Raw genomic sequence first — 27,478 nt, forward strand, 5'->3', positions numbered from 1 at the left:
CAAAGAAGTTGCTTTATTATTAGAAGAAAAAATATATTGAAAAATACAGGTGCATGTTCAAGTTTAGCGTTGGATGTGGAAGCATAAATAGTGAAAATACTGAGAAAAATGTTTAATCAGAAAACATTGACTTTACATCTCATTCTAAGAATAAAAATACAATGCATTTCCTCCTGGGGCCAGCCCGGTGGTGCACTGGTTAAGTTTGCATGTTCTGATTCTCGGCGGCCCGGGGTTTGCTGGTTCAGATCCCGGGTGTGGATGTGGCACTGCTTGGCACGCCATGCTGTGGTAGGTGTCCCACATACAAAGTAGAGGAAGATGGGCACGATGTTAGCTCAGGGCCAGTCTTCCTCAGCAAAAAAAGAGGAGGACTGGCAGTATTAGCTCAGAGCTAATTTTCCTCAAAAAAAAAAAAAGAAAGAAAAAAAAATACAGTGCATTTCCTGCAAATGAAACCTCAGTACGTTCAAAATTAAAAGGACATTTGAAAATACAGCATGATCAACTTGTCAATAAGCCCATAAAATATGTTCTTAAGGAGAAAGGTATAAAGTTATTGGCACAGTTTCTCAGTTGTTCCACAAATATGAATGAGAAAGACCATCTTTGTAATTAGTTGTGGCAAAAGAGAAATGGGTCATATTAAGTGCCAAAAAACTTCTTCATCCAATATTTATGAATATGGTGCATATGTTTTTGGTGGAAAAGCAGCTGATAAATTAAAAGCTATCCTTCTTAGCAATAGCACAATATTAACTCAATTACCACGGGACGTTTAGAAGAATCAATGATATTATGCAGTTATAGTCCAACTTGATAAGAGTACTAACACTACAAGTTGCATAACACTTTTATGCCAGATATGTAACAAAACAATTTTATAGAGGAGTTATTGTCTGTATAGAGAAAAATATTTTCAGAATTAGAAAATAGCATTTAGGTCAATAAAAATTAAACTATCTAATTTATAACAGAATTGCAAGTGATGGAACAACAAATATGATCAGGAAACATAGTTGAGATACAAAAATATTGTTAAAAACTACTAAAAACAGAAGGTAATTTGGAATATTAAATAAAAACAATTGTATATAAGATTCATTTGCTTTTCAAAACCTTAAATAATTGGATTCAACTTGATGTTCTATGAAGAGAATAAATTACTGTGGCTTGGTACTTCATTTACACAGACAAATGATTGCCATACATGAAATTTATCATCATGTTGGATTAAGATTACAGAAGAATTTATTGCTAAGAAGAAAGTGGATTCCCATTATCACTATTCACAACGCCCTTATATGTGAACTAGGATTTTTAATTTTGATCCTTTTAAGAATAAAGGAAAAGATCAGGCTCAATAGTCGACCAGATGTGCATGCAGCATTGCCCTCACGCATTCTGGTCTGGAATAAACCTATCAACAGGCAAGGACCTCCATGGCACTAAATAAAATCTTTACTAATTTGCTTCTGTGCTCTTTATGTTAAGATTTGTTTCTACATTGTATTCTAAAATATGTTTATATGAACTTTGTTCTTTATTCCACACAATAAGTATTGTGAAGCTTGTATTTCAAATATATATATTTGTGTATAATGGGTTACAATGTCAAATCTATTTCTTACTGTGTATTGTGGTTCAAAAAGTTGGAAAAACACTCAATGCCTTAGAAGTTAGCAGAAGATAACGTTAGACGGGTAACACACCTGCAAAACGATTTGGCCTAGACCACCAATCTGCTGTTTGAACTAAGCTGTGGAGGATACTGAATATGAGTAAAAGTAAGGTATAGAATTTACTTTGTAGGTAAGGTGCTGCTAGGACAGAGAATGATATAATAAAAACCAGTCTTTCAGAAGCATTAATACAGCCCCATTGCAAGACTGGCAGGAATAGAGACTGCCAGGAGAAAGGTCACTTACGTGCTATTAAAACAATACAGAAATGAGATCCTAACGCGGAATCAGACTAGGAGCAATGGGAAAGAAGATAATGGAGGTAAAACAGAATGCTAAGGAAAAATAATAGCAATTTAGAGCTCGGAGAGACCTCTAGAACCATCGATTCCACCACCACCTTTATACAAATAGGGAAAGTAATAAGAGCAAAAAACTGAACCTACTCGGAATTTGTCTGACGTCACACTGACTCAAGGAGTCATCAATGGGTGTTAACACTGTTAATCCGGTTAATGGAATCAACAGAAGGTGCGGATTCCCTTCAGGATGTAGAGGCCAAGCCCTCAAAATTGCTTTCCATTGAACAGATTAAAATGGACAGTAATTCTCATCCTTTTAAAAGGAATTGCAATTAGTTTATCAAGGTGTACCTACAATGCTGTCTCAATCAACGCTCTTCCCCCATCCCATGTGCGTCATTTAGCACTCAACTTTCAGACAATGCATCCCCTGAAATACTACCAAACCCTGTTGAGAAGTTGTCTGTGACTGATTTCAACAGCTAAGGTTTTCTGAACGAGCCCAGAACTGCTCATTTGCTTGTTCAATTTCCCAACTGCAGACGTTACTGAGCATTTTACGACGTGGCAGGGCGAGAGCAACAGGAGTCGGTCGAGGAAAGGGAGGCCTGTGGGAGTCAGTGTTGCGCTCCGCGGAGGGAAGCCGGGGGCGAGTCCGGCTGGAGTTAGCCATTTCCTTTCTTCCCCCGACACTTCGGGCTGTGGGCGCCGGGCCGGCAGGCACGGCGGCGGGCCGCGCGGCCATCTACCCTTTCACGGTATCTGCCTTGAATAACCAGCTGACAACCCCAACTCTTCAGGGCCGAAAGCCGGAGGCACGTGCCAGGCGGGACCCGGCGCCATGACTAGGTCAGTCCCGGGCACATCCCGACGCCCGCCCTTGAAGGAGACCCATGCGCGGCTCTGGTTTCCGGGTGCGAATAGTAAGCTTCTCGGGAAACCCCAGACCCCTCCCTTTTGGAAGGGCGCAGATGGCGTCTCCGTTTCCAAGGAAACCGGTTCTGCCTTGACGTCACTTCCGGTGACCTGCCCGGACTCCAGACGGTTGGGAGGAAAAGAGGAAAACTGAGCCACAGCCACGACGGTGGACGCGAGCGTCTCCTGTCTGCGCATGCGCCCGCTCAGCGGCCTGCTTCTATTTATGTGGGGGATCCAACATGGCGGCTGCGGCGACCCTGGCGATGGCGGTGGAGCCCATCAGAACGTAGTGGCGGGGCAGGGGGCACGGTCGGCACTCACGGTGGCGTCGGCGGAGACGGCTGAGGGTGGTGGAGGGAAGAAAAGCGACGGAGAGCAGAAGGAAGGGCGGGCAGGCAAACAACTCGGCGTAGAAGCGAGCGCCGGCTCGAGCGAAGGCAGAGGGCCAGAACAGTGGGGATGGCGGAGCCGCGCCGAGTAGCGTTTATTAGCCTGTCACCGGTGAGGCGGCGCGAGGCCGAGTACCCGGCGGCCGAACGCGAGCCCGAGTACCCTCGCGAGCCCCCCCGGCTGGAGCCGCAGCCGTACCGCGAGCCGGCCCGGGCGGAGCAGCCGGCCCCACGGGAGGCTGCCCCGCGGTCGGACGCGCAGCCCCCGCCGCGGGAGAAGCCGCTCCCCCAGCGCGAGGTCAGCCGCGCCGAGCCGCCCATGTCGCTGCAGCGCGAGCCCCCGCGGCCCGAGCCGCCGCCGCCGCCGCTCCCGCTCCCGCAGCTGCACTTGCAGCCGCCCCCACCGCGGGAGTCGGCTTCCCGGGCCGAGCCGCAGCCGAGGCCGCCGAGGGAGACGGTGCGCCTGGAGCTGGTGCTCAAGGATCCCACCGACGAGAGCTGCGTGGAGTTCAGTTACCCGGAGCTGCTGCTGTGCGGAGAACAACGGGTACAGAAGATTCCTTCCTCATCCCCTAGAGCCGGGGAGCCTCAGGACCCGACGGCCTTCCCCCGTGGTTTGCACTTTGCGACGCCCACCTTGCGCGTCTCGGGTCGCCGGAGAGGGTGGGCTGGACGGGGCAGGGGCCGAGCGGGTGGACGGGTGGTTGGTGCTGCTTTCCTCTGCCCCCAAGGGTTGGCCGAGGCTCCCACCCTGCTCCACCAGCCTCCCTCGTGCGCCAGCTCCAAACGCAGCTCCGAGCCGATTTTCCTGTGTACCTTTCGAAACCTCAGATTTTCCTCCTTTTCTCTGTTCCCCACACCACATCTGGGGGCCCTGCAAGTTGCGTGGTTGAGTTTTCCTTGTGGAGCTCCTGCTGTCGTTCCGGTAGAAAGGAAGAGAAAACCTTGGGGGACACGCCCCCCAATCTGAAGCAGAGAGATTGTGTAACCTCTCCAGTATCATCCTCATCTTCATCACTGTGTTGCTTGGCATTGTGGCTGCTGAGATGTGCTTGCGAGCGCCGGGTATTTTTCTTAATCGAAGGGGATTTAAAAGTAATCTGAAATTTTTCGGACTAAGAATTCTACTTTAGGAATGAAGGAGAAGTGGGTTATCTGTTATTTTTCTCTCTCGTGTTGGTATTGGTGAACCTTTTAGCTTTGTTTTCTCTGGAGTTTGTTTATATTGTAATTGAATGAGAAGGTATCTCTCCTGTTATATTTGGCGCCTACCATCATATTCTTGAGTGCGTATCATTAGTTTATAGGTCCGAGTTGGAGGATTTTGCACTTGGCTATTGTCATTTTTGGAGAATAATGAAAAAGATCTTAGCTTTGAATTTTTAGAAACTTTATTGAAAATATGTAGGTATGCCTTTGATGGAACTAGTGAACAATGGAGATAGGAGAGAGGTTTGTTGGCAATTGTAATTTTTATTGTTGTGGGTTGGTGATCTTCAGAAGTAAACTGAAAAGGGAAATGATAGAGTAACAGTATTAAGGAAACAATTTCTCTCTTGTTTAGAGGTTATGCTCAGGTTTTGCTTTGGCACAGTGTAATGGACTTTAGAAGGCGCTTGTTTTGTTTTCATCCTCAACTATCTCTACGGTTGAAATGAATGACTCTAGTTTAAAAATGTATTAAACGATGTCGCTAGATTTTGTTTATTTTATGGCCAACTAATCTTGTGATCATTATTTACAAATATGGTTATATTTGTCAGATCATTACTAAATGTTTGCAACCAAAATGTACTGTGAAGGGATCATTTAAGATCTCTACCCTTAACAGTTCATTTTGGTCATTTCCACGTAGTGTTTGGCCCTGTAGACTCACTTCAGTGCCCCTACTATTTATAAATGGGATGTCATTTTTTTTTCCCTGAAAGAACTTCGAAAATATTGGATTGGAGCGTTTTTCAAATAAATTGTATTTGATCTTCTAATCTAAGTAGGTTTGCAGTTTTACTCCCTAATTTATTTCATAAATTTCAGATAAAAAGCATCATATTTGGGTAAAAATACTTAATAGCTAACATTTACTGAGTTCTTACTATGTACTAGACACACTTCTGAGTTTGTACATGACTTACTGAGTTTAGTCCAGCAGAACTCCATGAGGCAGGAGCCATCATCCCCGCTTTATGAGTGAGGAGGCGCAGAGTGGTTATATGTGTTTTTAATAGAACTTCTTTCCATACTAGTACCAGTTCTTAGTGAAACAAAATTTCTTACAGTTATATAGTTTATATTTAGAGGATCCTGCCAAAATAAACTAAAATTAGAATCATGGTAGAAATACAAAGACCTTTATTAAGACTCTTTATGCTGTAATATTCATGCATTGATAAATTAATAGTAGAAATATATCTGATAATTATAAAAAGGTTAATTTTGACACCTTATCTTGTTAACTTGATAATATCAGAACTGCTAATTTGATGAAGTAGGAGAAAGATGAATAATTCTGTTTAGTTTTTGTGTTTATATTACCAATTTAGGGGTTAATTAGTCCAATTTTCTCATTGTATTTTCAGCTGTATATCATTTGTCGTTTCCCACCGAAAAAAATCCATTGTTTATTACAATGCATGTTTACAACAAAGATTTGCCAGATTTTCCTATGATTACTCCCAATGAACATGTTTATTACATAAGAAAGTGTAGAAAACACCTTTCTAAATAAAGTAGTTATAGATCCATGAAAGGAAATCCTAGGAAGAGAGAACATCAAAAAGCAAAATGTGGCTGTTAGAACTGATCTGGGACATGGCGATTCCCAAATTTGGTTTTTCTTCCCCTCAGAGGGAGTCTAATTATTTTGAGGGATGTTGTAATATTTTCAAAATAGTTTTAATTTTGAATTAATGTAATTGAACAACATACCGTGTAGTAGGGTATGAGTAGAAAAGGGAGAAAAAGAGATCTGGTAAAATTAAAAGAAAAAAAGGTTCTAAAATTTTGAAATAGCCATTTATCACTGAATAAGATTTTAGCTTCATACTGTTAAGTTGATGGGTGAAGGTATAAAAAAATCTGTTACATGTAAATATCATCTGTATTGGGGTGCATTTAAATCATCCCCCCCAATAAATACTAAATGAACAGTAAAACCCCAATTAACCAAATGGAAAGTTTTTTCTACATTTTATTTTTATTAATGAGAAGAAGCACAATTAAATGAGCATATGTTGGCAAAATTTGAAAATCAAAACCCTCTTCCAGGTTGTCAGGACAGGGGCCGGCCCCGTGGTGCAGTGGTTAAGTTCACACGTTCTGCTTCGGCGGCCGGGGGTTCACCGGTTCGAATCCCGGGTGGGAACAAGGCACCGCTTCGCAGCCATGCTGTGGCAGGCGTCCCACCTATAAAGTGGAGGAAGATGTGCACAGATGTTAGCTCAGGGCCAGTCTTCCCCAGCAAAAAGAGGAGGATTAGCAGATGTTAGCTCAAGGTTAGTCTTCCTCAAAAAACAGAAAAAAACAACAGGTTGTCAGGACAGGGTAGCTAAACCCTTAACCTTGTTGCCTCTGAGAGGCTGGTTCAGGATGCTGACTAAGGTGTTGCAATCATGTATATCCTGCTAATTTGTTCATCACTTCTGGCTAAAGGGAAATAGTACAATTTAGAAATAAGTTTTAGCGGTAATTGATATGCAAGAAATTCTTTTTTAATTCTTAGTAAATCAGAAAATTGGTTAACTGAAACATCCATTTGTGAACATGATTGATTGAACTTTTACTCTAAAAAGAAAAATAAATGATTATAGTGTTAATATGATTATACTGTTACAGAATTCTGTGGTATTCCATTGCTTGTCAAATTGCATGTTTTGGATAAGATATGTGAAAGATCTGAAAATGGTGTCAACGAGTCAGCCTCAAAGGACAAAATTATTAGGTCAGCTTTATGTGTGGATAATTGGTTATTTTGATATTTACTAATTTTCAGATCTTTTTTTCACCTGGAAAACGTAGAGAAAGCTTACTTAGAACCTTGATTGGGGTAGAAGGTTATTTTTTAGCTGTGAAAGAAAAGTGAGTCAGTTTCCTTAAATGTATTGTTACAGAGTGTTGAGTAAACAAGACATTTACTTTTGATACCTCTATAAAGTCTGCGTAAAATATTTTAGAGTGGCATATAAGATGATTCTTACTAAAAATATGTGTCCATGCATTTATATTTGCACATATAAAAGAGATTAGACTAGTAAAAAGACCTGGTATTTGGACTTCACAGTGACATGAAGGAGCAGTTTATAATGGCGAGGCGTGTCACTTGCTCACTGTCCTTAACTTTAGCCTTAAGTTAAGGCTGTATACCCTGAACATACCTAGTATTTTTTATTTAATTATTAGTGTTTTCCTGCTAGTTTATTTCTTTTCAGTATTTTTGCTACAAACTGCAAGTATTTTCGCTACAAACAGCATTTCTTTCTAGCTACTTTTAATTTTTATTGATAACTCCTGTCAGGATAAAAGATCTATAAATTTATTGCTTGTTACAATAAATTTAATAATTTAAAAAATTGATTCTAAAATTAATTCCCTTAAGCTTTAAGGAGTTTCCCTTTATTCTAATGCCATAGATGTGATGAATTGTTTTGCATTCATTCTGTCTATATTTTTCTGTCATGTCTTTTAGATTGATCTTATCTCAGCCTTTGTATCCAGGATGAAGTGTCTCAGTTCCAAAGTGTGCATATCTTTGCCCCTTCTCTATTTTTTCTTGCCCTTCAGGGTCAGCCAAATCTGTATCCACTATTTCAGCTGTAGTATACTTTCATTTTTAATTACTTGAAGATGTTTAGTAAAAACATCTAGCCTTCCTTTTTTTTAAAATTAACTTTCTAGTCACTTGTCTGTAATTAGAAAAAAATAGAACTCGTATTCATACAGAGCTCCTTGTTTTGTACATTGAAAAACCATATGTATGAAATGCGTTTGCTAAAATAGTAAGCTTGAGTAAAGGATTTGGGTTTCTTTTGGTTTGTTTTGGTAAGTAGATGGTAAATGTGGGATCCTAGCTGTGTTTTTTTTTTTTTTTTTAACATACAGTAAACTTTCACTCTCCCCTACTGGATGAAGCTCTGGTAATGTAATCTATTTGCAGCTGTTGCACTTTTCTAGCTTTGTTTAAAGGTAGTGTGTATTCCCTGAATGGATGTCCATTGACAGGGTGCAGGTGATGCAGAAGTTGTTGATACCAGGCCTCAGAGAAAGCTGTAGCAGCTCCGGGTACTCTGGTGATAACTCAGGGCAGACGACTGAACGTTGACTCCAAATTAAAAACCTACAGATCGTTCTACATGCATTTGCTGTGACCAAAGCAGTTAATCTTTGTTGGGAAGATCTCAAACTAGAGTTATAGCTAGAATTTCTCTTTCTACCTAATTTTCTTGGGGTGTTTTGGGGCCTTGTTATTTTGGATGAGGTGACTGTATGATCATTTTGTAGGTGGAGACAATCTGAATTGAGTTCTCAACCACCAAAAACAACTTTAGAATGTGTAAGAGTCTGTTAAAACTGCAAGTATTTTTGCTACAAACCAACATTTTTTCTAGTTACTTTTAATGCTTCTAACTTATTTGTTGATATTTGGGAAAACTGATTCTTAAGGATATATTTAACTCTGGGTAAAGTAATACTAATACTTCTGTTTCGTTTCCCAATCACTTTGAATCAGAAGAAGCCCATTCATGTAGAAGACCCATTTAATGATGAGCATCAAGAGAGGCAAGAAGTGGAAATGTTGGCTAAGAAGTTTGAAATGAAATATGTAAGTATAATAAACTCTTCACTTAGGTAATTTTATCCTTTTGGCCTACTCTCTTTCTGTGACTGGTTGGGAGGGCTTATAATATCCATTGCCCGTCTTATCTTGTTCTCACAAATTGAATCCTAATGAATTGTTAGACAGTCAAAGATTCTGATAGGTTTGTGATAGCCATCATTTATTGTACTCCTTTTGGAGTCCAGGCAGTTTGCTTAACACAGAGTGTCTCCAACTGTTAGAACGAAACTACAAGGTGAGTAATATTGACTGCATTTTACAGATGAAGAAACTGCGGCTCTGACCTCAAAGTTAAGTAACTGATCTAAGATCACACAGTGGGAGGAACTAGGCTGTGTGTCCGGGTCTGTCCAGCTCTAAATCTTTGCCCTTTCTACTGCCATGGAGAATGCTACTTTAACTCCTGTGGTGTCGTAGTTCTCAAGGCTTCCTGCCACTTAAGAGTTTGGGAATGAATGTGTGTATTTCTAGGCCCCAGGATCAGAATCAATCAGAAGCAGCATGAAATTTCTTTGAAAGTGTCTTGTTTACCTGAAAAATTCGTGTACGTTTTATATTTTGTGTCACAATAGATTGGAGTTTAATATAAAAATAAATTTAATTATCTGATTGTGAAGTTGCTTAACATTTTTCTCAAAATTTCTAGTGTAATTGGGGTTTGAAGGAAGATTCACTCCTCACCCCATGTTTATCCTATAGCTTTAGCGACTCTTTGGCACTTTGTTAAAACTTAATCCATGAGAAGGAAGACCTTACCCTTTCTGGTTCCCCTGTGAGCATTGAATGTATCTCACAGAGATGGGATGGCAGCTCATACTAGCCCTGTCATTCATGTTACCCTCAAAATGCAACTACGATCTTGGTTGACATTGGTTGGCTCCTTGTGATAGTGCAGAAACTGTTTGAGAGTGGGGGAAATGTAGGTGAAGAGATTGGAGTCTGGGTCAGGTTCTAGGCCACGTTTTACCACCTACTATTCATGTCCTGTGGGGAAGTTATTTAACCTCTCTGGGCCACAGTTTTCTTCTCTATAAATTGAGAGGTTTAGGTTTTTTGAAGCCCCTTCTTGCTCTGTGTTCTGTGACTGTATAATAATAAATTTCGAGATGGACTGGTGTGGGTTTTGATGGAAGTAATGGTAAAAGTTGTTACTTAGACTAATTTGTAGTGTTTAATTACAATACCATGTTCTCAGATTGTACATCCTGAATTACTGTCTATACTTTTTATACAAGTTAATATATTTGTTCAATTTAATGTTTTAACCAGCAGTACATTTCTATGGTTCAAAATTCAAAAATAATAAAAAGTATAGAGTGAAAAATCTTCCCTTCATTCTGTTGTCTGCTCACCTAATCTCACTTCCTAGAGGCAAGTAATGTTCTTGGGGGTCCTTCCAGAGATATTTTGTGGTTATCTCTGTATGTACATGTATTCCTCCCCCTGCCCCACACCTCTTTTTACACATTACAGAGTACACAGTTCTGGTTTTTGCTTTTTTCATTTACTTTATCTTGGAGATTTTTGCGTATCTGGACAAAGAGAGCTTTCTCTCTCTTTTTTCAAGGCTGCATGTTATTCCATTGTATGGAATATCACTATTTATTTAACCAATCCCCAAATGATTTAGGTTGTTTCCAAAAATTTGCTCTTGTAAATAGTGCTCCAGTAAATTATTAGTAACATGGCATTTCACATATTGTCAAGTTTATCTGTAGGGCAAATTCCTAGGAGTGGAATTTTTAGGTCAAAAGATTTATGCATTTATAGTTTTGGTATATTATTATTGAATTACCAGTTTCTAAATTACCAGTTTTCACTCCCTCAAACACTATTTTAGAGTACCTATTTTGCCATGAGTTATAAAACCAAGGATTAGAATTGCCCTTTGCAGGTAGGAAGGGTCCTAGTATATGATCCTATAAGTAATGATCCTTTATCCGTATGATCCTATATGATTATATAATGATCATATATCCACATGATGTTTTTGTTTTTTTTAAAGATTTTATTTCTCCTTTTTCTCCCCAAAGCCCACTGGTACATAGTTGTGTATTTTTAGTTGTGGGTCCTTCTAGTTGTGGCATGTGGGATGCCGCCTCAGCATGGCTTGATGAGTGGTGCCATGTACACGCGCAGGATCCAAACTGGCGAAACCCTGGGCTGCCGAAACGGAGCGCACGAACTTAACCACTCGACCACGGGGCTGGCCCCTATCCATATGATCTTACGAGTAATATGATGTATTACCTCAGAGTTACATTGAATCTTATTGGGGAACTTTGGATAGTACTTAGCATAGAAAAGCCAGTGTTCTGAAGACGTTGGTTGATGTATAAAATTGAGTTTCAGATAACTGGGATATATCCAGGCACTGTCATTGAGCACAGATAAAATGTTACTCTTGTTATAATCCAAATTAATGAACTGTATTTCTTCTCTAGATTTTTATTTTGGCTACTCACTCTCTTATTTGTATTCTAAGTAGAGATTTAAAATGTCCTACCTCATGAAGGCTTTATGTGCATAAACCTAAAAGCTTGCCATGAGTTTTATATCTATGAGTATTACACACACACACACACATATATTTTATAATGAATTATTTGGAGCCTTTTAAGAAACTCATTAGGCTACAAGTGACCTGGGAGAGGATACCTCATCCAGCTCTAGGTTCTAGGCTGTCACAAAAGATCATTCTTAAATAACAAAGATCTTTATTGGTCTTCAGGGGTACAAATTCAGATGTCTATATGTATGTTTATATTTATACGTAGAATATATATATTTCTATTTTAAGTAGAAGAAAATCTTTTAAATACTGTGTGTAAAGTCTTGCAAAATATTAACCCACCAAAGTTAGATTCCCTTTTTCTAATTTTTTTTTTGCAGATGACAAAAAGAGGACTTCATTGTTTGAGGCTTATAAAACAAATAAAACTTGCATCCCTAGCTACCTTTTCTTCTTTTGTTTCCTTAATATTATAATTTAGATGTCCTTGTCATTATTTATTTCTGAAAATAGCTTAAGGTTACTTCTAGCCCTTTGTTTCTTGGACTGAGAGATGCACTTACTTGTTAAATGTTGTGTATAAATAATAAAGTATTTGAGCATTTATATTGAGTATACAAAGGAGCATGATAGTTGCCCTCGCCTGGAGAAACTTTCAAAATAATCGAGAAGATAAGACATATGTATGACACACAAATGCAGCGCCTATAGAAAGGAGTGACTTTCCTTTGGGGATTTGAAAGTGTGTAGAAGGGCTGATTCCAGTCCTGAAATCGGAAGGAATTTTGGAGACTTTGGTGCATAGTCTTTGAATGGACACTTCCAGTCTCCTGTGGAAGCAAATTTCTCTGTAGTCCCCGGAATAGCTTTTCTACCCTTTGTAGGAGAGTGGTGGATGAGAGGCAGTAGCAGCAATGTATTCTAATGGAAGGAGCACAGGACTATGAGCTAACACAACTGAATTGTGATCCTGTCTTTGCCATATTAACTATCTGGATGACCTTAGTGAAGGCTCTGGCTTTTTTATCCTTTGGTATCTATGAGGGGAAAGTAAGATCTGCCTAGCCAACGTTATAGCAAAGGAGTTTTGTCATCATCAGATGAAAAAATAGATTGTTAGTGTTTGAAATATTTAAAGTACTATCTAAATTTGAGTACTGTTTAGTCACTTAAACCTATTACTCTTGTGGAGAAATGCTCTGTCTTATTCTGTACATGTCAGATTCTTTTTGACATAAACATCTGGGGGATTGTAAACTCTATTAATTGACTACCCTACTGATTTTGATATTTTAGTTCAGGCATTCTATTCCAAATGGCCTTTATCTCTGGTTCTCCAATCACTTTTTACACATTCTTCTTAACTATCGTGGCCTTCTTAAAGACCACAGTTAAGTATTTGGAAGTCATCAGACCAAAAGTGGCCTGGGAGAAGATATTTTGTCCCATGATAGGGTCTTATGAAAGATCACTCTTAAATGACAAACTAAGATCTTTATTGACCTATAGTTTACTGTCCTATAGTTACTTTAGTATCCTATAGTTCAGGAGTAGCAAATTCACATGTCCCCAAGACCCTGCTGATTAGTTAGTGAAGCAGGCCAAAAGGACAATAAATGTAGGGAATTGTCCCAAAGAGAGGACAGCACATGCCCTATCTAGAGGGGCCAGCTGCTGCTCAGCTCCAGCCCTTTGTTACTTTGCAGGAACTTGGGCTTAGGGTTGCCACATCTTCCCATTTCTCAAAAAAGGGCCAAAATCTGGATTTTCCTCTAACATCTCTTACTTCCAAATGTTGGCTTCTAATTAAAATGCCTAGTAGGCTAAACAAAATACATCTGTGGGCCAAATTCAGCTCTCAGGCCCTAGTTTGAGTCCTTAATGTACTTGCTTCGCTGTTGGTTTTTTCCCCCCAATATATTTAACTCACTAGTCCATCTGCTTTCACATTCTGCCCTTTCTCTTCTGCGAGCAGAGTGGTTGGTGGTACATGTGGAAGGACATGCCATTTCCATTGTGGCGGAGAATATGTTTGTAGGAAGTTTCAGAGAACTGAGCAAGTTAAACTCAGTTGGGGGTTTCCAGTTATGGGGAAAAATAAAATGCATTGAGATGTGACTGGGCTTGTGAGTGATGTTAGTGATAAATCCTGTGGTTTGTTGGAAGGCCTGAGAGGCAAGTTGATGGCTTTTTGTGGTTTTTAGTATGTGTAGCTGTTGGGTGTGCTGGAGAGGAGTTTCGGCAAGTGGAGCAGGCTGCCACTTGAGGGAGAAGGGAAGGATAACCATGGAGTATAGGATGTGTCCTTCCTCTTGTAGCAGTTGCTCAGGGAAGAAAGATTGAGACAGTTTTGGTAGCTGAAAAACAGTGATAACAGAAATTATAGGGAGTATAAAATTGTAAAAGGAGCAGCCTGTATTGAATGGTTTGTTTGTGTTTTTCCCCTGTTCTGTCCTATTTTTATTGCCTATGTCCTAGTTCCTGTTCTGTTGCTCTTCAGGTAATGTGACAGTGCACATTCAACATCAATTGCTAAATGCTTTTTGGGGAAAAGGGCAATATAACTATTCAGTACTTATTTTTATCTAGAACAATTTAGTAATATTTAGTAATACCCTAAATATATTAAATAAGATTTGTACATAACTAGTTAAGTCCAAGTTTTAACATTTATACTGCTGTATGAGCTCCAGATTTGTTGTGTTGGTTACTATAGGAGGGAAGCAGGATACAGTTAAAGAGGCCCCTGTGGGCCCTGCCTGGTGCTTTAGTCGTTAAATCTGTGTGCTCCTCTTTGGCGGCCCAGTGTTCACAGGTTCGGATCCTGGGCTCAGACCTCCACACTGCTCATCAAACCATGCTGTGGCGGTGTCCCACATACAAAATAGAGGAGGTTTTGCACAGATGTTAGCTTAGTGACAATCTTCCTCAAGCAAAAAGAGGAAGATTGGCAACAGATGTTAGCTCAGGGACAGTCTTCCTTGCCCCCCCAAAATAAAAAAATAAATAAAGAGGCCCCTGTGCCTTTCCTCATTCCCACTTTTAAGACTCCAAATGTTTAGGCTAAATATCCTAGTTTCCAACTCAGTTTTTAGATGGTTTCGAGGTTGTGTATGCTTTTGCTGAAGCCACGTATACTGTAGAGCAGAGGAGATTTGGTTTGATGAGTATGGACTTGATCTCTAACCCTTCTAAGGCAAAAGATAACCTGTGGTGGTGGGAAGATTTCTTCTAGTGATTTTTCTCATTCTGTTACCCCAGCCATCTTGAAAGATCATGCTATACTAGAACTCGCTATAAATTCAGTAACCTAAATGAAAGCACTTAGCATAGTACCTGGTACCCTAGCCGGGGCTCAGTTAACGCTGTTTGGATCTGAGTGACTCTGAATAGGAAGATGTGTATTCTGCCAGGGCATCTATTAGCATTTGTGAAGTCACAATACAACTTTAAAATCTGCTTACTATACCATGTAAACTTTGAATACCACCTTTGATGCTTTATTCTATGTGATTTTGGACTCTCAGAGCCCTGGTGGCTTTGTATTTATTTTAAAAGGGAAGGTAAGGGTAGATTTGATGGTATAAGGGAAAGAATGGCAATATCTTGGAATAACTGTATAATTCCCAAAGAGTGACTTCTTCACAGTAAGGACTACTCAATTGAGTGGAAAGGAAGTATATTTTTATATTTAAAATAATTATGGATTATTTGGAAAGTATGATCGAATATGAGGCTGATCCAAGTGGATGTTAGAAAGCATTTATGCTCTCTTTCTGGGAGTTTTAAGAATTCTTTTACTTACTCGCGTTGTCAGATGATCATCCACACTTGCTGAGGGGTTAGAACTTCCTTGGGAACTTCCTCGGCTGGTTTCCCTGTTTGTTTTCGCTTTCTATTAGTTCTGGTCCCTAAGGATCAACTTGGTAAGGCTTTGGGTAAAGCAGTTTGGGCAAACTTATTAACACCACCACAAAATAAATTCTGCTTACAAAGCGCAAATGCCAGTGTATTTAGGTTCTTTAGACCAACAATTGTGTAACACTACATGTACAATCAAAACATAAAATAATAGCCTTTTAAAACAAGTAGAGGTGAGGGGGATTCTTAAAAAGCAAGGAAGAATTCTCAACTCAACTAATAGTTTCTTTATTTCGGTTAAACCACTTGTAATCGCTTGCCGTGACATGCACTTTTGATTCCTTGGCCTCTTTGAGCTACATAAGTTCTCTTCAACTTCCTTAAATTTCTTAGGAACAGTTGAGAATCAGCAGTTTTAGGGTACTTGGGAGGGAAGTTCTATCTCCGTAAGTGGTGATTATAGAAATGTATGTATACTGTTTCTATGCTAAGTCAGTTCTTCACTGTCCTTCTGCTGACTTAAATCTCTACTCTTTTCTATTGGTAGGTTAAGGAAATCAGCAGAGGTGGAGAAAGAAGGTTGTGACAGGGCTGGGACAAATAGGGAAGCTATGTGACCACGGGATACTTTCTTCTCAATTATAAGACTGGAGTCTTAGCAATCAGTGTCATGCGTCCTCTGTCTTCCATAGGTGATTAATGATGGTAGCTATTAGTTAGGTTTCTTATTACCTGGAGGCAATAGGGGGTCCTTCTTAAGAACATCTTAGTTGTTTTCCAACTTAGTATTACAGTTGCATTGGCTTGAAACACTGGTTATCAGGTTAAGCAGGTACTAATGACTCAGTCGGTCATTTTCTTCTGAGTCATAGTGAACTAGTTCCCTAGGGGAAGAGATTTAAAGGTGTTTCTTCATTTTAGATATAGCAAAATTCAAGTTTTTTTCAATTTGGAAAATAAATTTTGTATTTTTATAAGATGCATTTATCGTGTAGACTGTGGAACATCGACAACTGCCAAGGTCCAGAGGATTCAAGGAAGACTGTGATTCTGCTGCAGGGCTTATTCTTGCTCAGGATGCTAAAAAAGAGCAGTTCAAAATAGACCTAGTAGGGAAGACACTATAATATAATCTTTTGCCAATCTATCTTGAGTTCCTTTAAGTGAAATTTTACTATTTGTGAATTAATTGGTTTGTGCCTTTTTGGCAACTGTCAAAAGTTTAGTTCCATTTTATACCATTTGTCTGTCACTGGATTTCAGCATAATTGGGGAACCTAGAGACCTAGAGGTTGGAGAAAAGAAAAGAGGGTAAGGCAGGAGGCAGGCCAGGGAAGAAGTTTTCTAATGAGGCCAAAAGGTGAGGAAAAGTAAACCGAGGCCCAAAACTGTATTCTGGTGGCCTCTTTGATGAAGGAGGGAACCTTGAATGTGCTTAACAGTGGCTGCTTTGGCAGAAAGCGATTAATAGGTAGAACAAAGGCCGTGTAACCCTGGCTGATGGAGAGGGGTTTAATAAAACTCAGGCAGGGATGTGTCAAACACATGTATCCAGAACTCTCCCCGAGGTGGGACTGGGAAGCAGAATCGTATGTGGAGTCAAAAACTGAGTGATGGTGAACACTTGGTGGACCATGCCTAAGAAAATAAATTTATTGAATGGGTAGTACATGTACTTGATGAAAAGATAGAAAAAGCAATATGATGAAAAGTAAATCCCCCTGCAACCTCTGACTCCCAGCTAACCAGTTCCCTCCTCAGAGAGAATCACTGTGTGAGTTTCTAGTCCTAGAGATCTTTGTGTATGTAAGCATTTACATATTTCAAAGATTTTGTTCACTGTAAAAGAATGTATAAAATGGATAAATACAGATAAACAGAGGGAAGAAAATAAAAACCACCTAATCATCTGTAAACCCACTGTCAGGCATAACCACTGTTGAAGTTTGATGTGTATCCTTTCAGGGCTTTTCAAACTGTATGTGTGCTTACGTATCTGCCCTCTCGCACTTACAGTTTTTTAGTCACTTGAGTAATACATGAATACTTTCCCGTTATTAAGAACAAATTCAAATAATAAATATTAAGCCAAAGTCTTCCCTCACACTGCCTCCAATTATATCCCTTCCTGTCGGTAATAACCACGGTTACCTACTTGTAATTCTTTGAGCATTTTGTATATATCTATAGACATGTATTGCTATGCTGTATTTTTCATAAATGAGATCCTACTGTTTGTATGATAGTTGGAAAAGCAATATCTTGTTATTTTAATGTTGTCTCAGATTACCAGTTAGGTTGAACACTTTCAAATAATTAGTGAACATTAATATTACCTTTTCTGTGAATAACCTGAACTATACGTAACATTTGGTAAACTGCTTTCGCGGCCTTTTATACTATTAAATATTCCTCTACCACATTGTTTTAAAATGAATGTTAACATTGACTGGATGTTCATAGTATATATATTTAAACCTTTATCATTGTTATGATGCTTGGTGAAGATCTTATACTTCTACAGTCGTTTTTTTGAGAGGCATTTTGGTCAGATTAATGCTATTATGACAAAGTAAAGCTTTAGCCATTTTGTTTACTGTCATTGATAAGATTCACATTTATGTGTTTAACCATTTTACTGCATATATTAGATTATGAACTCAGAATATTAACAACACTGTAGTTTCCTGTAGTAACTACTGGCAACCTTGACTAGACTTAAATGTTCCTAAATCTCTCTAATTATACATATGTTATTTGTACTTCTGCATGTGTCTGATTGTGCCCATTAGAACAGAACCTATTTGTTTTTTTAATTTTCTAGGTAAATCTTATAGGCAGCTACTTGTGCCCAGACAAAAAATATGTTAGGAGAGCAGAAAAAGATGACTGTGATTTTAAGTAGAAAGTATCAAGAAGAAAAGGTTTAAAACTTAGGCTGGGGCCTGGCCCCGTGGCCAAGTGGTTAAGTTTGTGTCTTCTGCTTTGGTGGCCCAGGCTTTTGCCAGTTTGGATCCTGGGCAGGGACGTGGCACCGCTCATCAAGCCATGCTGAGGCGGTGTCCCACATGCCACAACTAGAAGGACCCACAACTAAAAATACACAACTTTGGACTGGGGGGATTTGGGGAGAAAAAGCAGAAAAAAAGAAGATTGGCAGCAGTTGTTAGCTCAGGAGCCAATCTGTAAAAAAAAAAAAAAAAAAGTTGGGCTGAGCTGTGATGGGTGGGAGAATTCAGAGAATAAGAGATTATTCCAAATAAGGGGAAAGTATGAGGAAAGATAAGCAAGTATGTTTGGAAGGAGAGTGGATAGAGTGAATGGATCAGTGTTCAAGTTGGAAAATTGTAAGAAAAAAGTTGGAAAGGTAGTTTGAGTCAACATGTAGAAGGCATTTAACTAATGCCATATTAACGGTTTTATATTTATCTTGTAATAGAAAGGATGCTTCTGAAGCATTTTGAGCCGGGAATGATATAAAATGGTATTTTAGAAATATTAATTAGATGATGATATACTGGATAAATTGAGGTAAACATGAGAGAGGAGAGGCTAATTAAGGCATTCATAATATTTGAGTGAAAAACAATGGCTAGCATTATAGCAATAGCTGGTAGAAGGGAAAGGAAGCTGTAGATGAAAATAATTGTGTGAACAAACATTTGTGGGGAGAGAAAGTTGAAGTGAAAATAATTATGAGGGGTTTTAAAAATCGGCATTATTGAAGTATAATTTAAGTAAATACAATTCATCCATTTTGAGTGTGCAATTTGATGAATTTTTACAGACGTACACAGTTCTATAATCACTACTGCAATCGTGAATAGAATGGTTTTATCACCCCCGAAATTTCTCTTTTACCTCTCTACAGATAATCCTCTCCCTCCAGCCCTGGCAATCTCTGATCTACTTCCTATCACTATGGGGTTTTGGTTTTTTACCTTTTCTAGAGTTTCCTGTAAATAGAATTTTATAGTCTTTTGTGTCTGCCTCTTCCACTTAGCAGAATGTTTTTGAAATTCATGCATGTGTTGCATTTTATTGGTAGTTCCTTCTTTTGTATTGCTGGGTGGTAATCCGTCATATGGATGTACCACAATTTGTTTATCCATTCACTGGATTGGCATTGGGCATTGGGTTGTTTCCGGTTTTTGGCTGCTGTGAATGAAGCTACTCTGAACATTAGAATACAAGTCTTGGTGTGAACATACGTTTTCATTTCTCTTGAGTAAATGACAGGAGTGGGATTATTAGGTCGTATGGTAAGTGCGTGTTTAGTTTTATAAGAAACTGCCGAACTGTTTTCCAGAGTGGCTGTATCATTTTGCACCAGCCATGTAAGAGAGTTTCAGTTGCTCTACATCCTTATTAACACTTGGTGTCATCAATCTTTTTAATTTTTGCTAATAGTAAAGTTTTAAGGCAGAAAAATAGAATGAATAAAATGACAGTGTCAAGTAGGAGAAGCTAATTTGGAGACAAGTGATACTGGGGACAATGGCTTCAGTTTTGGTATTGAGTTTAAGGTGTGTCTGATTGGAAAAATGACCCCAGAGCTTCCATAACTTCTCTTACAGAGCTTCTAATAGATTGGCGCTTTGGAGTCCTATGGTCACGAGTTTGAAGATTAGCTGTAGTACTTTCTGTGTGATCTTAGACAAATTATTTGTCCTTTCCAAGCGTTAGTTTTTCCTGTTTGTCAAATGTGAACTAACAAATGGTTGCACTTAGTGTAGGTGCTGATGCAAAGTTAGCGCTCAGTGGCTGGTGGCTGTCCTCCTCCTCATCATCATGATTGCTGCTTAAATATATATTTTATGCCCCGGTAACTTGCGACTTTCCTGTAGATCTCTGTATTTTCTTCCTTCCTAACTGATCTTCTCCCCAGCTGTATTCATTGCCCACCACAATAGCCAGAGAGATTTTGTTAAGCACTCATCTCGTCAGGTTACTTCCTTGTTCTAATCTTTTCAGTGGCTTCTGCAAGTAATTGCTTCCACTTATCCTTTGGGCATAAATGTCTCAGGAAAGCCTTGATTAGGTCCTCTGTTGAAATAGTCTGGTACCACCTATGTTTTTCTTTCTACCATTTATCACTACTGTAATTATTTGTTTAATCTTTCTTCTTTCCACAATACTATAAAATTCACGAAGGCTGGCATTTGGTAGGTGCTTAGTTAATTTGTTGAGCAGATTATCTTGTTTTAAGTTTGTTCAGGACAAGGACTTTTCATACTTAAATTTAAATTCCTTCTGACATTTAACATATTGCTTTCTATAGCATAAGTTCTTAACAGACACTTTTGAGTCTAAGTGGTTTGAAATAAACTATGTAACTTAGAATTATCAGGTCAAATATGAAAAGTTTTAAAAATTATTTTAGTGTATTTCTATTATGACAGTAATACTTCATAGAAAGTTTGGAAAACATAGAAGAGGCAAAAGAAGAGAATCTAAGAGTGTGGCAAAATATCTCGGCAGGTGAGATCAGATTGCTTTCCAAAAGAGTTTTATTGGTATATTCTTATCAGCTGTGTTTGAGCAGTCCTATTTCTTCTCCGTCTTGCCAGAATTTAGAAAGTTTGTAATTTCATAGATGAAATTGGTATCTTACTTTAATTCCATCTCTTTGATTTATTAATTGCTCTTCATTGAGTTGTAATGCTGTCTTTTTCATGTTAAATTCTCCGATACTGGCCTAGGTTTTTGAACGTTACTGTTCATTTATCTGTTCTTATGTACCTGCCATATCTATTTTAACTCCCGTAACTTTAAATATGTTTAATATGTGACAGAGCTGGTCCTCTTCATTAGTTTTTATCTCTAGATTTTTAGATTCTTCCTGGAGCTCGCTCTTTCTTTTGGGTGAAACACTCCCTCATGTATACTTAACTGCTTGTGTGTGACTTTTTCTCAATAGAATAACTCCTATCCTAGAAATAACTCTTTCCTTCCCTTGACTTCTGACTCTCACTGTAATTCTATAATCTAGTGTAAGGGTTCCAGTTTGCAGACCTGGTAAATGGAAAAAAATCAGGACTATTGTGTGTTGCATCTAAGCCCACACATATGTTGTGTGTATGTATGTATGCTGCACATGTGTCTGGCTGTATGTTTAAGATTGCCACATGGCATTTCTTGAGAACACACACGTTTTGTGTATATATGTGTGTGTGTGTATATTTGGTGCATATGTGCCTGTGTATGTTTAAGGTTGCCAAGTGATATTTCTTGAGAAGGATTTTCCTTGTTCTGAGGTTGTGCCTTCAGTGGCCTTATTCAGCAAAATACTGTTGTTCCAGGAACCCCCTCAGATACCAAAATCTGAGGATGCTCCAGTCCCTTATATAAAATGGCACAAAGCACAGTGAATACACTTGGCCCTCCCTAACTGCGAGTTTCCACATCCTCTGATATGGAGGGCCAACTGTAAAAGGTTTGCCACCCAAGTGTTGTTCTCCAAAATGTTTTTGAAATTTACCTAACTTGTAAAATCCAAAAATCTGGGAAGCACTACTTTATCTAACACTGTAATGACTCTTTTGATGGTGATGATATACTAATAGTGTTACTTTGTCCACTGAAAGGGTACGGTGGAATCATAGCTTACAGGGGTTAGGTTTTGTTAACGTTGGTTTGTAATACAAACATAGCAGTTAGTGAAAACTACTTTTGCAAATTACTTAGAAAGGGATGGCACCGTGTTGGAGACATCTCAGTAAGTCCAGCATAACCATTTTTCCCGTGGAACACTGAACGGATCACTGTTTCTTTGCATGGAAATAAAATGAAGCAGTTTGCTTTAAGGGATGTGTTGCACAAAACTCATCCATGTTGCACCATTAGAATCATACTTTGCATTGAGAGGGAATGCACTGTGAGAATTGAAACTGAATGAGATTCACATTTTGCATCTCATGCTTTCTGCAGGTGTTGTTCTGGCTAAGTGGTGGCATGTCAGGAGGCAGAACCCTTAGCACCAATTGCTTTCCTCTTTCTGAGCATCCTCTCCCCATGCCTCACTCCTGCACCAAAAAAAGAATAAGGGTTGGGGAGGTGTTAGAAAGATGCTTAGAGAATATAGTTGAGGATCCGGCCTTGTGGCCGAGTGGTTAAATTCTCACCCTCCACTTTGGCGGCCTGGGATTTCGCCAGTTTGGATCCTGGGCGGGGACATGGCACTGCTCATCAGGCCATGCTGAGGTGACATCCCACATGCCACAACTAGAAGGACCCACAACTGTAATATACAGCTATGTACTGGTGGGATTTGGGGAGGGGAAAAAAAGAAGATTGGCAATGGTTTTTAGCTCAGGTGCCAATCTTAAAAAAAAAAACGAAACAGAAAATATAGTTGAATTTGAGTGAGTAAATGAATATCTAAAATGAGTCTTAGAGACTGAACTAAATACTTTTTTTAGTGGTGTCACAATATTAGCCTTCCTGCTCACTTAAACTACTTATAACAAGCTTATGTATATAGCCTTTAGAGTACATGTAACATTTTATACCTGAGATAAAATGAGCTCTTTATGCTGTAATCAGCCAGAGTTAGAATGCTCTATGAAGTATGATGTGAATAATGGAATCTACACTACCTGGTTCTTTTTGCTTTTGTTTTGTTTAAAAAATTTTTTTTTTATTTAAAAAGAATTACAGGCTCACTAGAAGTTGCAAATATAATAGAGAGAAGTCCCTTGTACCGATCACCCAGTTTCTCCCAATGGTAATACCTTATGTAACTATAGTTATCAAAATAGGAAATTGACATTGGCACAATACAATTACCTAGACTACAGACCCTATTCAGATTTCACCAGTTCTTACATGCACTCAGTTTTTATTTTCTTGTGTGTCTATGTGTATAATTCTATGACATTTTAAAAAGTAATTTTAAGAATAGTTTGGATTTACAGAAAAGTTGTGAAGATAATACAAAGAGTTCCTACATAATCCTCACCCACTCTCCCTATGATATCTTACATTTGTATAGTAGATTTGTTACAGCTAACAAAACAGCATTGGTATGTTACTATTATTTAAACTCCACAACTTTATCCAGATTTCACTAGTTTTCTCTTTTTTAGTGCCTGGATCCCATCCAGGATACCACATCACATTTAGTCATTATGTCTCAGGCTCATCTGGACGGTGACAGTTTTTCGAATTTTTCTTGTTTTGGATAATCTTGACAGCTTTGAGGAATACTGGTCAGTTATTTGTAGGATGTCCCTCAGTTTAGTTTGTCTGATGTTCTTCTCATGGTTAACCTATAACTGGGGTTATAGGCTTTTGAGAGGAAGACCACAAGGTAAAGTGACATTTTTATCACATCATATCAGGGGTACATGCGGTCAACCTGACTTGTCACTGTTGATTTTGTCCTTGGTCACCTGGCTAAGGTAATGCTGGCCAGGTTTTTCAGTGTACAGTCACTTTGTCCCCTCCTTTTCATACACTACTCTTTTAGAGCAAGTCCCTAAGCACAAATTACATTCAAGGTCTGGGGGGACTTAAATTCAGCCTCCTAGAGTAGGGATTAGCTACAGAAATTATTTGGAATTCTTCTAACAGATATTTTTTAACTTTATGGAGATAGCATGAGTACTGAATCAGTCTAACATATCTGTTCTTTGCAGGGTGGGAAACCCCGTAAACACCGGAAGGATCGGCTACAAGATTTAATTGATATAGGTTTTGGCTATGATGAGACAGATCCATTTATTGATAACTCAGAGGCTGTGAGTAATGTTTCTCTAATATAGCAGCAATTTTTTGTCTGTTTGGGATAGTAGAAGTCAGCGATAAAGTAACGAAACTAGTCATCGAATGTTTTTGCTAACTAATCCGCTATTGATGTACATCTGAATTTTTCCAGTTTTATGTGCTTACAGATAATTCAGCACCTATGTACCTTTCTTTGTGTAATGAGTGAATATGTATGTAAGATAGCATGCAAATATATGTGTAGGATAAATTTCTAGAAGTGGAATTTATTGATCCAAGGGTATTTATGTATTGAAATTTTATTGATACTCCCAAACTTGGGCAGGTGTATTTTCTTTGTTGGTGAGGAAGATTCACTGTGAGCTAACACCTGTTACCAATCTTCTTCTCTTTTTACTTGAGGAAGATTAGGCCTGAGCTAACATCTGTGTCAGTCTTTCTCCACTTTGTATGTGGGATGCCTCCACAGCATGGCTGACAAGTGGAGTAGGTCCATGCCTGGGATCTGAACCCACAGACCCAGCCTACTGAATCAGAGTGTGAGGAACTTTAACCACTTGGCCACAAGGCCGGCCCCTGGGCAGGTGTATTTTGAAATGACTACCGGATAAGAACTGTGTGATCTTGAAGATTGGAGCTGCTGGTTGAAGTTAATCTGGCAGACATCTTTAAAGTTTACTTAATTTTTTATTGCTGCCAAGCCTTACTACAATGGCAGTGATTGAATGTCAGCTTTTATCACCAGTCTGTTTTGATCAAGCGCTGCAGCTTTTCCCCTGGACTCTTCTTTCTCTTATAAAAGGAAGAAGAACTTAGGAGAGCATTTAAGGACTGTGGCAGTCCATTGATCACACAGCAAATGAATGAGGACATGTGATATTTCGGGGCAGTTAAGGTGTATGTTCTTATATTATCTCAGTGTGCTAGAGTAATCTAAACCCTGGGATTATGATATCCTCTGCAGTGTGCAGTCGTCACTTAGGATATACAGAAAGTGACAGTAAGGTGACTATTAGACTTACACAAATTTGTATGTCTTTTTCCTCTTGCTGTAGTGCTTGATTGTATAGATGCCGACAAGGCATGTAGTGGTAGGAGAGTGATAAGAAGGACTTCCAGCATGGGGCATGCTGGATACCCTGTCATACTCCTAAAATAACTCAGTTTTGGTGTTCTGACATAAACTAGTTTACCATATCAGACACCCTAGGCTGCAGAGGTAAAAATATTGACAACGCCCATTGGGGTAGAGAGACCTTCCTGTTATTGAAAAGATTGTCAACCAGTAGATTAAGGCATGGGATGTTTTCAAGAGTCTTGACTCTGGTTGGGAACTTGAGTCAAAATTTCTGGATTCTAGACCTGACTCAGTTTCTCATTCACCATGTGACCAAGAGCAAGTCTTTTAGCATCGCCCAGTTTTCTCTGCTTTGACTGTCTTGCCCAGTGGAATTACTCTGAGACTCAAGTAAGATAATGACATGCTGAAAAGCATAAAGCCAGTATAAGGCATTAGTATTAATGTTAACATTATATGTAAAGTATATTTTGAGTTCTAAATAATCCAAAAAGGAACTCAGCCATATATAAATGGACATTGCATGTACTCAGGCTTATATAAATAGCATTTTTAAAAATTAATAAACTTAATTTTTTTATAGCAGTTTTAAGTTCACAGCAAAATTGAGCAGAAGATACAGAGATTTCCCATATACTCTCTGCCCCTACACAGGCCAACCTCCCTTATTATCAACATCTCCCAACCAGAGTGGCCCATTAGTTATAATCAATGAACCTACATTGGCAGAGTCTATAGTTTACCTTAGGGTTCTTTCTTGGTGTTGTACATTCTATGGGTTTTGACAAATATATAATGACATGTATCCACCATTATAGTATCATGCAGAACTGTTTCACTGCTCTAAAAAGTCTGTGTTCCACCTATTCATCCCTCGCTAACCCCTGGCAACCACTAATCTTTTTACTGTCTCCATAGTTTTGCTTTTTCTTGAATGTCATACAGTTGGAGTCATCCAGTATGTAGCCTGTCATAATTAGCATTTTTAATATCTCCTTTCGTAGCATTCAGAATATTAGAATAAAGTGTTTTTCAAACTGACTTTTGCAGCCCATAATTGGATTATATATCAATTTAGAGAGTGTGGCCAGCATTTTTAAAGAAAATGAAATAGAATAGGGGCTATCATAGTAAATCAGTGGTAGAGTATGTGATTTTTATTGTGTATATATGTGTGTGTATGTGCACACTGGGTTTTGATGTGTAATGTATTTTCCACTTGGGTTGTGGGGAAGAAAATTTCAAAGTCACTGCTTTAATAAGTAAGAATAAATTTTGTGTAAGTTGTTGTATAAAAGTTGTACAGTTAGTTGCTGATATTTATAGGACAGGCTAGGTCTTTATTTTATAAGAGGAAATTGAACTAAAATACAAGTCATTCATTGACTTGCAAAAGAATTTTGTGTTGTTATCCTTAACAGATTGTTTGGTTCTTTTTATGAGATAATTCAGACATAAAACAATTATGATCTGACCAAATGATCTGTTCTTTTCATTCAGTGTACTGTTTGTGAGCTTTCCCTGTTCATGAATTATTTAGTAGAGACTGAAAATATTGTGGTTCTAATTAATTTTCAGAATCATGTACTACTTATTACTATAAATACGTGAAAATAAATGCTTTTGAAGATTATTTTTAGTCTCACATATATGCTGCCAAACTTTAGAAGGATTGAAATAAAATGTTTTTCTTTATTATTAATAAATAACCATACCAGGCACTTTTACTTAAGTCGTCTCTTTTAAATTTCACTAGAACTTTGTGAAGTAAGTAATATTGTCCTTGTTTTATAACCCCAAAATATTGATGTTAAGTGATTTATTGTGGGTCGCAAAAGCTAGTCAGTGACAAAGGATCTGGATCCAGGCCTTCTGATTCTCAGGTTTAGTGCTCCATTGCCTCTTAACGCATTCTACTTAAAAGGCTAAATTAAATATGCCTAAAGAGTTTGTTCTCCTGGAGAGTGTTCTGAAAGAGAAAGTTCGGGAGAATACTGCAGAAGAAGACAGATGTGAGCACGTCCACAGGGCCCAGTAACCTGGTGGTGAGTGTGTTTCCCATGTGAGAAGCTGCTCGGTGTAGTGGGTGTGTTGGGAGTCAGCCAGCGACTGTGCTGTAAACTAGTACAATTACTCTGGCAGGGTTCCTAACCTCTCTGAATCTGGTTTTCACTTATCG

The 27,478-nt window shown here is 38.7% G+C and overlaps 1 protein-coding gene across 5 annotated transcripts in view; it reads left to right on the forward strand.

Moving 5' to 3' along the window:
• The window catches only part of UBN2 (ubinuclein 2), an 89,459-nt gene continuing 61,981 nt past the window's right edge, over positions 1–27,478 (forward strand). For 2 of the 5 annotated variants that reach the window (XM_070617887.1, XM_070617883.1), the window contains exons 1-3: positions 1–3,838; positions 9,014–9,106; positions 24,134–24,235. In XM_070617887.1, the coding sequence (XP_070473988.1) occupies positions 3,362–3,838; positions 9,014–9,106; positions 24,134–24,235 (672 nt within the window). In that variant the 5' untranslated portion in view covers positions 1–3,361. The remainder of the gene's footprint in view (positions 3,839–9,013; positions 9,107–24,133; positions 24,236–27,478) is intronic. The other 3 variants (XM_070617884.1, XM_070617885.1, XM_070617886.1) reach the window with 3 other exon arrangements.

Source organism: Equus przewalskii, chromosome 4, assembly GCF_037783145.1.
Source record: "Equus przewalskii isolate Varuska chromosome 4, EquPr2, whole genome shotgun sequence".
Classification (NCBI taxonomy): domain Eukaryota; kingdom Metazoa; phylum Chordata; class Mammalia; order Perissodactyla; family Equidae; genus Equus; species Equus przewalskii.